At 43.9% G+C, this 12,238-nt stretch overlaps 1 protein-coding gene across 2 annotated transcripts in view; it reads right to left on the bottom strand.

The window, feature by feature from the left end:
- Positions 1–3,299: 3,299 nt before the first annotated feature.
- LOC124046996 (pre-mRNA-splicing factor CWC22 homolog) overlaps positions 3,300–12,238 on the bottom strand; it is a 58,951-nt gene continuing 50,012 nt past the window's right edge. For both annotated transcript variants that reach the window (XM_046367746.1, XM_046367751.1), the window contains exons 16-21: positions 7,979–8,056; positions 7,534–7,686; positions 7,096–7,223; positions 6,832–6,933; positions 6,156–6,337; positions 3,300–4,483 (exon numbers count right to left, since the gene is read on the bottom strand). In XM_046367746.1, the coding sequence (XP_046223702.1) occupies positions 3,804–4,483; positions 6,156–6,337; positions 6,832–6,933; positions 7,096–7,223; positions 7,534–7,686; positions 7,979–8,056 (1,323 nt within the window). In that variant the 3' untranslated portion in view covers positions 3,300–3,803. The remainder of the gene's footprint in view (positions 4,484–6,155; positions 6,338–6,831; positions 6,934–7,095; positions 7,224–7,533; positions 7,687–7,978; positions 8,057–12,238) is intronic.

Genomic DNA, 12,238 nt, shown 5'->3' with positions numbered 1-12,238 from the left:
TGCCCTATATAGTGAATAGATTGCCATTTAGGACCGAACCAAGGAGGTATGAGGTACTGAAATTCTCCAGACACATAAGTTATCAATGTTTGGAAGTAGCACTACCTCTTGTGCCTCTCTCTCTATGTACCCCCCTCTGAATAAGTTCATTACCAATTTACAGCTGCTCGCCAATTCACTATATATCTACTCTCTGTGCTGTGAGACTGGCAGTAAAGGTTATATATCATATAACTATTGCATATAGGTCATCACATGTATCCTTTAGGACACACTGTAAATACTTACATATTCTGAAGGGTTAAGAGACTGTTCTGTTTCTCTGAGTTGAGAAGTCTCATCCCAGGGCAACTGGTAATGGAAAAGCTTGGCTCTACCTCAATTGGTATTTCCACCATTCCTCAACTCCCATCTCCTTGCTCCCTTCAAAACCTTACTGGAGGAGAAGGTCTCTCCCATCAGACCTTCTTATCCAATGCATTCTGAGGCAGCGAGGAGGATGGATGCAAGGAAATTGAGGAAAGATTAACTGAGAAAGTGCCAAGGACTCCTTCTAGATAACCCTTTGAGAATCTACCAGGCATTATATTCCTCCCTTCATTGTTCTCTAAGAATTCTCAACCATTTGTATGACAGTTGAAATGAACCAGTACTCTTCTCCTGGAATCCAATAGTTGAAAAGGAAAAAACTGAGCAGGAAAAAATACAAAACCCCCTGAAATATCACATGCAGACCCTTAACTCAGTACTTTGCCACACCTGTATTTGGGGAATTTATCCCATTCTTCTCTGCAGGTTGGATGGGGAGCACCACAGTAATTTTCAGGTCTCTCCAGAGGTGTTTGATCGGGTTCAAGTCTGGGCTATGGCTGGGCCACTTAAGGACATTCAGAGACATGTCCCAAACCCATTCCTACCTTATCCTGGCTGTGTGCTTAGGGTCATTGTCCTGTTGGAAGGTGAACCTTTGCCCTAGTCTGAGGTCCTGAGTGGTCTGGAGCAGGTTTCATCAAGGAGCTCTCTCTGCTCCGTTCATCTGTCCCACGATCCTGACTAGTCTACCAATCCCTGCCACTAAAAAAACAGATGGTGCCAGGTTTCCTCCAGACAAACACTTGGCATTCAGGCCAAAGAGTTCAATATTGGTTTCATCAGATCAGAGAATCTTGTTTCTCATGGTCTGAGAGTTCTTAAGGTACTTTTTGGAAAGCGCAAAGTGGGCTGTCATGTGCCTTTTACAGAGGAGTGGCTTCTGTCTGGCCTGATTGGTGGAGTGCTGCAGAGATAGTTGTCCTACTCCCTGACCAAGGCCCTTCTCCCCCGATTGCATAGTTTGGCCAGGCTGCCAGCTATAGGAAGAATCTTGGTGGTTCCAAACTTATTCCATTTAAGAACGATGGAGGCCATTGTGTTCTTGGGAACCTACAATGCAGCAGACATTTTTTTGGTACCCTTCCCCAGATATGTGCTTTGACACAATCCTGTCTAGGCGCTCTAAGGACAGTTCCTTCGACCTCATAGCTTGGTTTTTGCTCTGACATGCACTGTTAACTGTGCCTTTCCAAATCATGTCCAATCAATTGAATTTACCACAGGTGGACTCCAATCAAGTTGTTGAAACATCAAGGATGATCAACAGAAACAGAATGCACCTGAGCTCAATTTCGAGTCTCATAACAAAGGGTCTTAATACTTGTGTAGATTGATAAGTAACATTTTTTATTTAATCAATTTTAGAATAAGGCTTTAACGTAACAAAATGTGGAAAAAGTCAAGGGGTCTGAATAGTTTCCGAATGCTCTGTATGCTGATTTTATTATTTATATTTTCCTTCAAATGTTCAGTTGCATCATAAAGCAAAGCTTGAATCAGCTTTTTTCAACTTAAAAAACAACATTTCTACCCAATTTCGTGGTATCCGATTGGTAGTTACAGTTTTGTCCCATTGCTTCAACTCCCGTATGGGAGAGGCGAAGGTCGAGAGCCGTGTGTCCTCCGAAACACAACCCAGCCAAGCCACACTGCTTCTTGACACAATGCCTGCTTACCCGGAAGCCAACCGCACCAATGAGTCGGAGGAAACACTGTGCACCTGGCGACCATACCAGCGTGCATTGCGCCCGGCCCGTCACAGGAGTCGCTAGTGCGCGATGGGACAAGAACATCCCTACCAGCTAAACCCTCCCCTAACCCGGACGACCCTGGGCCAATTGTGCTGGCGCCCCATTGTTCTTCCGGTCAACCAAGATCTCTAGTGGCGCAGTTCCCACTGCGATACAGTGCCTTAGACCACTTCGCCACTCGGGAGGCCGGCTTCCATTTACTAAAAGTTTTGCAACAGAACCGGCGTAATGAATACACCGCGATTTGCCAGAGTTCCCAACCTGGTCTCCTAGACTAGATGTAACATAGTAAACATAAAATTGGGACACTCAAAACTAGCATCATATGTCACGTTTGACGTGGTTACATAAGACATGTACTTTAAACAAAAATGAAAGTAGGGTGGATGGGTAGGTGTATAACGGGAACCCCTATTAACCGAAAGTTTGCATATTCAAAACTCAAACAATTTTAGCGAATTTGCAACAACTTACTACTTTCTAAGCTACTTTGCAACTACTTAACATGTTAGCTAACCCTTCGCATAACTCCTAACCTAGCTAACGTTATCAATATCAAATTGGAATTCGCAAAAACTAATGCCTTTTTCTAAATTCCTAACATATCATACAAAATGGATGGACATCCACAAATAAATACATACTATACGAAATGTAACATACTATTTGGAGTGTCCCCGATTTAGATTTACTATGTTATGTCTTCCATCCCAATATTGACCCAGTTTTCCTGGAACCCTGTGTAATGCATTTTGGTATGTACGCCCTTGGAGGTCCATCTGGAGATCACAATGTGAAGATCTATGCAAATTATGTAAGAAGCATGTATTCATACTGTATGCATGTTGTATGTACTGAAACTATGTGATGACAGGTTATTGAATGCATTCTTACAAGTGTTTAACATAAACAATGTTGGAATTGCTCAGAACTGATCCTTTGTGGGTTGATGTGTGTTAGCGATCACCTGCTGGGTGTCCAAAAATGGTGGCGATTCAACAATTTCATGAACTGAAGTTGGCGGCCGATGTTCTGTAGTCAAGAGGCAATAAGATTAGGCTTAGACAGCACGGGCTGATTTTAGGTACACTCTGCCATCCGTTGCTCTGGTGTTGCCTAGGGCAAACATGTTCAATATACTATATAATATTCAGTAATAAATCAAGTACAATTGAACAGTTGAATGATTTTTTATGTTTTGTCTATAGGTTGCCACTAATACAAAATAGGTTGATGCATCAAATACAAACTCACAAGCTTTCTTGACTTTACCAGTCTTACATTGATAACACCCAGAGAAAGAAACAATCATAGAAAAACTACTTTTGCAAGCAGATCTCTGCACTGTTATTGTTCCTATACAACCGCTGAACCATTCCGAAGAAAGATTTCATTGGGCAATATAAAATTGTAAAGGCTATGCATAAGATGCATACATTGAGAGAGACAGACAATGACAGAGAATGAGATGGATGAGTTCAAGCTGGCACATGAACAACATGACTATCATAACTACTATGGCTCTGTTTCAATGTCTGCAGTAGCACACAACTTCAAATGATGTAAGTATGGACATTGGAAAGTAAAGCCTACTACTTTTCTCATTGGTCCGGCTATCTCCGTCTGCGCGGGGAGCTATTCCTGCTCCGTTCCTCATTTCGCCTGGGTTCTCTGTATCTGTCAGAGTGATGGCGGTTCTCCCTGTTCTCCTTGTCCGCTCTGCCCTCTCTGCCTGCCGCTCCACCCCGTTCCTGTTCGAGTCCCTGGAGGAATCCGTGTCTTTCTCCTTGCGGCTGCTCCTCTCCCGTGACTCTGACCTCTCTTTTTCTCTTCCCTGCCTCCACTGCTCACTGGTTCCTTCTCTTTCTCAGGGCTACGGTGTCTGACTCGGTCACGGTCGGCCTGGGGGACTTGGTGTTTCCCATCGTCCCCCCCGCCATCGTCCTTGTTGCGCCTGCGGGCCTCTGGCTGTCTGTCCCCGTCCTCATAGTCTCGGTCTCTGCCAGGCCTGCCACGAGGCAGCTCCTTGTCATTGTGCCCTCCACGGTCCGAACGGTCGGGTCTCTCGTGTGTTGGTGGCAGAGTGTCTTCTACTCGACCACGGTGGCGAGAGGCTTTGTGGCGGTCCTCAGGCCGGGGTCTCCCCCCGCCGCGCTCCGCCACCTCTTCATCGCTACTGCTGTCATCACGGCGACGGTTCTCGTGTCTCAGACTCCTATTGGGCCGTTCCTCCAGAGGTGACTTCTGAAGCGAGATCTTTTTGGAAGAAGCCTTGTCCTTGGTCTTCTTGTCTTTCTTCTTGTCTTTGTCACTCTTCTTTTTGCTCTGGCCCTTACTCTTTTTACGCCTTGAATCAGAATCTGCAAAACAGTCAATTTGTCTTAGAAACTAAATATATCCAGACTTTGAATCAAAATCTATTAAACATGGGTAAAGAGCCTAAATACATCCAGAAGCATGCACACAACATGCCAGTTTGCCAGCCCATAGAGGGGCACATTCTCTATGCTGTGTATATATATATATTTTTAAATCAGTCAGTTTTGCCATTCCATATGAGTGGTCCGAGCTATGCCATGTGATGGGAGTTTGAGGGGGGCTTATGTGTGTCCTAAATGGCACACTATTTACTATATAGTGCACTACTTTTAACCAGAGCCTTCTAGGGAATAGGGTGCCATTTGGGATGCAGCCTGTGTGCAGATGATGTGTGGTGATGACAGACTGTGCTTTTGGCCAGTGCCTGTAGTACCCTACTCTGCCATGTTAACATGTCACTCTGCCCTACAGAGAGCAGGCCGAGGGCAACCAACACCACACAAGTCAAACAGTCACTAAACCGCCAGAGTACAAAACTGACTGCAGGCGTGGGTTTGTGTGTGTGTGTGTGGACCACTGCCGGGATTGACGGACTGTCTTTGCGTGCATGTTTTGCATAGAGATACATATACACACAGGCTGAATGGTAAATAGCCGAGAAACACCTCTAGGACCTCACACTCTAGGACCTCACACTCTAGGACCTCACACTCTAGGACCTCACACAGGCTTGAAGTTCAGGACAATTTACTGAGAACCAACTGAAGCTCAGAGGTATCAGACATTTCAGTGAACAGAGGTAATTTTGTCGCTAGAGGACAGCTGAGGACAGTAGAGGACAGCTGTAGAGGACAGCTGTTTCACCAGGACAATCACTGCTCTCTTGTTAAATTGGATATTTAAAATGGATCCCTGAAATATAAATGTTTTCTTAAATTGAAAAAGTGAATACAGACTGGTCCTTGGTTGGCAGTAGTTGCATTTCATCAGCATGGGACTGACACAAAAAGCCATCTTAATGTCCCTGATGCCACGATGTAGCCTAAACACTCTCATAAGTTGCTTTGGATAAAAACCAACACTAAATTGCAAATATTATTACTATATAATGTGACATGGGGGACAGGCCTTTTCTAGGGAAATAGTGATGTGATTCAAAACAGACAAGTTTCATGTCAATAGAGCTGGCCAATTAAAATAATTTGCATGCTGAGTTAGAGGGCTAAGTACAACACTGACATTCCTCAAGGTGAGGCATGCAATGACTCATGACGCAGGCTGACACACAGAGACACACACAGACACACACAGAGCAGGCTTGGCCACACTCACAGCAGGGACAAGTAAAGAAGGGTACAACCATAGAAACAGAATGACTAATTGTACAGGCACCACCACCTCCCCGGACACAACACAGGCATTAGAATTAGGTTGGGGTGAAGGTTGAGGGCAGACAGTTATTAAAGGACCAGCCCTTTTCATTTGTCTAAGAAAATATTCAGACTGCTGGTTAAAAGAGAGCTGGGTTGTAAGTTGATTGCAATGATGTCCTTTCAACTACCTACGCCTAAGTGTATCAATAAAAAAAGCATAGTGAGTGTGGCCTGGTCCCCAAGTGCTGTTTGTGCCGCCAATGACCAAAGTAGAAATAACAAACAGATCTGGGACCAGGCTATAGTAAGGGACTATCAGGGTGGTAAAGCTACTCTGTACCTGAGCTGTTGCTGGACGAGGAGTCAGTGGAGGAGTCAGAGCTGTCACTGTCGCTGCTGTCACTGTCTGAGGAAGACGAGTCAGAGGAGGAAGAGGACGAGTCGGAGTCTGATGACTCCACGTCCTGGTTCTGGGTCATGATTATCTTGGGGGCGTTCTTCAGATGCTCACGGAGCTCATCCCTATGGGTGGGAGAGTGGGTAGAGCGAGGGAGAAGGAGAGAGAATGAGAGAGAAAGGGGAAAGAGAGCAAGAGATCGGGAAAGAATAAATTATGACACACCCCCTGTATATAGCCTTGTTATTGTGTTACTTTTATTATTGCTTTTTATTTTAGTCTAGTATCTAAATAGTCTAAATATTTTCTTCTTCTTGAACTGCACTGTTGGTTAAGGGCTTGTAAGTAAGCATTTCACGTCTATACTAGATGTATACGGCACATGTGACAAATAAAGTTTGATTTGGCAGGAGATCACAGCAGGATGGTGACGCAATACCCCAACCTGCTACATTACAATGTGTTCCTGTGTGGCTCAGCAGGTAAAGGCAGCAGCAATGCGAAGGTTGTGGGTTAACAAATCACCAACACATACATAAAACGTATACGCAATCTCATTGTGCTGTTGCTTTGGATGAAAGTGGCACGTATTATGATTATATAGAATGGAGACACTTACGTCAGCCCACCCAGGCCAATGGAGGTGAAGAAATTTATGGCGAATCGGGTGTTCCTGGGGTTGTCACGAGGGAAGAGACCCTCGAAGAAGGGCTGCAATGTCCTGGAAGATACAAAAAAGATAGGATGAGAAAATCCCATGCATCAAAACGTGACAATGAAATGTATTTAAATTCAACTTAATTTATCCCCTCAGAGAATAGCAGAGCCAGATTACTAGTATCAACATCCTCAAGTGACATATTAGAAGACTAGATTGACGTACATATCCTTGAGTCGTTCATTGAGCCTGGGCAGACCCATGTAGGCACAGAGCTCCTGGAATAAGATCTTGACGAAGATTCGACTGGACGACGTGGTGGTGTCCTCACTGACTTTAATACATTCCAGCACCTGAGAGAGAAACACGCAGACATGCGGTGTAACTAGATTAGTAGCTGTTGAAGGGAACTCAAATCACCAACTATGTTGCCTTAATTCCCAGCGTTAGATGAATCGATCAATAAGATTTAAAGCCATAAGATTTAAAGCCATATAAGGTTTTAGGTTAGAGATGTTGAGTTACTGTGGCCAAAATGGCACCCTAATCCCCATGTAGTGCACTAATTTCAACCAGGGTCAATAGGGCATAGTCAAAGGAGGTGCACTATATAGAGAATCGGGTGCCATTTGGGACGCAACCCTAGAGAGCTACAATACATACACTCCACGGGACAGAGTCAGTGTAAAGGAGATGAGCAAACATCCTGGCAACGTTTCTCAGTTTATTGGTCTCTAGGCGATGGATGGTTTCATACTGCTCCATGAAGATGGCCTCAAAACTCTCCATATAGTCCTTCTTCAGAAGACAAAACCTCTGAGAAATTAACAGAGTTCACAATGTTAGTTAAGAGTAGAATATAGTTGGTCTTAACGCAGTGCTCTTGAATGCGAGACAAATTCCTGTAAAAAGCCAAATGAATGAACTGCACTGTAGTTAACTACAAGGCTTATCAACAAATGTAATTTCAAGGGTGATGAAATTCCAACTTTCAGCATGCAACATAAGTTAATGAAAATTGTCTCAGGGATAAAGGAAAATGATGAAATATTTTGGTCATATTTAAATTAAAGAATATATATGAATATATATTATTTGGTCTTCTTACCCCTGCTAGAAGACCAAAGAACTTCTCGTAGGTCCTCTGTTGGGCACAGCAGTCTAGAATCATGTTGCACAGCTCTTTCTGTTGGGAGAAGGCAAACACAAAAATAGCTTTAATCACTGGAACATGGACACAGAGGGGATGCTGAGACTTGGCCAAGCCAGGAAGGACTGCACCTATGGGGGATATAAAAAGACCCATCTGTTACATCCACCTGCAGCCAGCGAGAAGCCGGTCCTAAATTGGACCCTATTTTCTACATAGTATACTACTTTGACGTGGCCCAGGTGAAAGGTAGTGCACTACATTGGGAACAGGGTGCCATTTTGGACATAACCATTCGGTGTCCTATCATCCTCCAACCAATATCCCAGCCAAGCAGATTATTGATTTCAAAAGACTATATTTTCATTGAGGAGGCCAGCCTTGGGCAACCATAGGCTGCGGTGTGATCAATCTTCAAATGAACATCCTGGACAGGCCATGACCTGACAAGGGCTGGCACCAAATTACACTGGTGGTGAGGAGAGATAGGAGAATCGTGTTTGTGATATGGAAGGAGGAAAAATCAATACAAATTGGACTATTTGCTCATGTAAAATCTGAATGATTCCTTGGAATCATACCAAAGAATGCCGAAGTCATGTCAGAAAATGTTTTTCCAGGGTGTGATGTAATATGAAGGACCCGGCAAGCCAGCCTATTCCTTGTAATGTAAATTCCAACAGATATAACTTCCATATATAACTTAAAATTAAAGCAAATAGTTTGCACTCATGACTGCTGGTTTCAATAAAATGTTCAGGTAAGTTAGAAGCAAATACTTTATGAATTTATTGTTACAAATCTACTTGCAAGGTTGCTAGCCAACTAGCCTGCTAACATTAGCCCTACCAGCCTGCTAATGTTACGTTAGGCATTGATAGCAACTGGCCGACTCAGTGCTATCTTACAGCTACATCAAAGTAAATCAAAGTTTTGGAAATATATAACACAATCTAACCAGTTATCAAAAAATGTTAGGTATATGCAGTTATCACATTAGCGCTTTAGCCAACTAGCTATTAGCCTAGCCAACCACCACGGTGTAGGTCGGCAAGCTAAAGCCCAACTACTGGAGACCAGCTAGAATACAACTAAAACATAACCGCAGATTAAAAGAAAAGAAAGAGCAGAGACTTACAGATGGACTGGGGCCCAGCCAAAGGTAACACACGTTTAAATGAGTCCAGGCCGAGTTAGCTACCAAAACGAGGGGGAGGTGGGCGCTTCACCGGGCTGAAATCCAAATTGGATAGATTACAGATGTCCGTCAGCTAGCACTAAGCCAAGGTAGAAAATGTTACAAAACTCACCAAAAGCACCAGTCTGCCGTACTAAAGGGTTCCCACTGGAGAACACAGAACACAAAATCTGTGAATAGAATGAGGTGTGGCTATCATAAACCAGCTTGAGCTAGCTACCGAGCCAGCATACGAACTTGGTAGCCAGAGTAGAGAAGATCCTTCATAACACTGACAAATAGTGCATTGTGGGGAGTTTAGAAGTATTCTGGAAGTTAATAAATATGTAATAACCTAGAAACATAACTATATTGTACTTCTAGGTAACCAGATTGAGACTACAACTAAATAACTAAATCTTTGACTATACTGAGTTACATTGGTGTGGAAAAACTTGTGCATCCTGGCATTTAACTTATCATGTGGGCTAAAACCGGAATGACTCATGTGTGAACACATTTAAATTCATTGAGAAAGTAAAAGGTGTGAGAGAAAGTTCTCAGCATATAGCCTAGCTAGCTGACAGACTGGACAACTCATTTAACATCTCAGCACAGTTATCAAAATAATGATGGTTATGACTGAGGCTAGAAGCTGTATGGTTCGTTATTGAGAGGCATGTCTGTCTGGTAACTGTCTCAGCAGACAGCAGCAGGAGGCTGTGTTATGTTGTGCGATACTGAGATTGGAAAGTGTGATGTTCACACAGTGTGCCTGATTCTGCCTGGCATGGCAACACGATGGGAATGCAATGAGACCGCTGTCTGTCCCCCCTCTAATCTCAGAACCCTCTCCATCCTGAGGATACTCAGGGCACCGCCCAAATGGCACCCTATTCCCTAATAGTGCACTACTTTTGACCAGAGACAAAAGTAGTGCTCTCCATAAGGAATAGGGTGCCATTTGGGATGCATCCTCATTCTCAACCACATCCACTACATTACCAAAAGCATGTCCCCCGTGCTCGTCGAACAGCCCATTCCAAAATCATAGGCATGAATATGGAGTTGGTCGCTCCTTTGCTGCTATAACAGTCTCCACTCGTCTGGGAAAGCTTTCCACTAGATGCGGGAACATTGCTGCAGGGACATGCTGCCATTCAGTCACAAGAGCATTAGTGAGGTCGGGCGATTAGGCCTGGCTTGCAGTCGGCGTTCCAATTAATCCCAAAGGTGTTTGATGGGGTTGAGGTCAGGGCTTTGTGCAGGCCAGTCAAGTTGTTCCACAACAATCTCGACAAACCATTTCTATAAGGACCTTGTTTGTGCACGGGGGCATTGTCATTGTATGCATCTTGCGGTTATCATTTCAACAGGAAAGGGCTTTTCCCAAACTTGGAAGCACAGAATTGTTTAGAATGTAATTTTATGCTGTCACGTTAAGATATCCTAACTAAGGAGCCTAGCCCAAACTGTGACATTTGGCACTATGCAGTCGGGCAGGTAGCGTTCTCCTGGCATCTGCCAAACCCAGATCCGACAAACCCAGATGGTGAAGTGTGATTCATGACTCCAGAAAACAGTTTCCACTGGTTTGTGTGCAGCTGCTCAGCCATGGAAACCCATTTCATGAAGCTCCCGACGAACAGTTATTGGGCTGACATTGCTTCCAGAGGCAGTTTGGAACTCAGTAGTGAGGACAGACAATTTTTAGGCGCTACATGCTTCAGCGGTCCTGTTCCGTGAGCTTGTGTGGCCTACCACTTCGCGGCTGAGCCGTTGTTGCTCCTAGATCTTTCCACTTCACAATAACCACACTTGACCGGGGCAGCTCTAGCAGTCCAGAAATTTGACTTACTGACTTGTTGGAAAGGCGGCAATCTATGACAATTGGAAAACTAGTGGTTCAGGTACAGTTTAAGTTGGAAGTTTACATACACCTTAGCCAAATACAATTTAACAGTTTTTCACAATTCCTGACATTAAATCCTAGTAAACATTCCCTGTCTTAGGTCAGTTAGGATCACCACTTTATTTTAAGAATGTGAAATGTCAGAATAATAGTAGAGAGAATATTTCAGCTTTTATTTATTTCATCACATTCCCAGTGGGTCAGAAGTTTACATACACTCAATTCGTTTTTGGTAGCATTGCCTTTAAATTGTTAAACTTGGGTCAAACGTTTCCACAAGCTTCCCACAATAAGTTGGGTGAATTATGGCCCAGTCAGGTTTGTAGGCCTCCTTGCTCACACATGCTGTTTCAGTTCTGCCCACAAATTCTCTATAGGATTGAAGTCAGGGCTTTGTGATGGCCTCTCCAATACCTTGACTTTGTTGTCTTTAAGCCATTTTGCCACAACTTTGGAAGTATGCTTGGGGTTATTTTGTCCATTTGGAAGACCCATTTGAGACCAAGCTTTAACTTCCTGACTGATGTCCTGAGATGTTGCTTCAATATATCCACATAATTTTCCGTCCTCATGATGTAATCTATTTTGTGAAGTGCACCAGACCCTCCTGCAGCAAAGCACTCCCACAACATGATGCTGCCACCCCTGTGCTTCACGGTTGGGATGGAGTTCTTCGGCATGCAAGCCTCTCCATTTTCCTCCAAACATAACTATGGTCATTAGACCAGAAGACATTTCTCCAAAAAGTACGATCTTTGTCGCCATGTGCAGTTGCAAACCGCAGTCTGGCTTCTTCCTTGCTGAGCGGCCTTTCAGGTTATGTCAATATAGGACTAGCTTTACTGTGGATATATTTACTTCTGTACCCGTTTCCTCCAGCATCTTCACAAGGTCCTTTGCTGTTGTTCTGGGATTGATTTGCACTTTTCTCACCAAAGTACGTTCATCTCTTGGAGACAGAACGCGTCTCCTTCCTGAGCGGTATGTCGGCTGTGTGGTCCCATGCTGTTTATACTTGTGTACTATTGTTTGTACAGATGAACGTGGTACCTTCAGGCGTTTGGAAATTGCTCCCAAGGATGAACCAGATTTGTGGAGGTCTACAATATTCTTTCTGAGGTCTTGGCTG

Source organism: Oncorhynchus gorbuscha, linkage group LG01 (assembly GCF_021184085.1).
Source record: "Oncorhynchus gorbuscha isolate QuinsamMale2020 ecotype Even-year linkage group LG01, OgorEven_v1.0, whole genome shotgun sequence".
Classification (NCBI taxonomy): Eukaryota; Metazoa; Chordata; class Actinopteri; order Salmoniformes; family Salmonidae; genus Oncorhynchus; species Oncorhynchus gorbuscha.
This window is presented reverse-complemented; position numbering and strand designations above follow the sequence as displayed.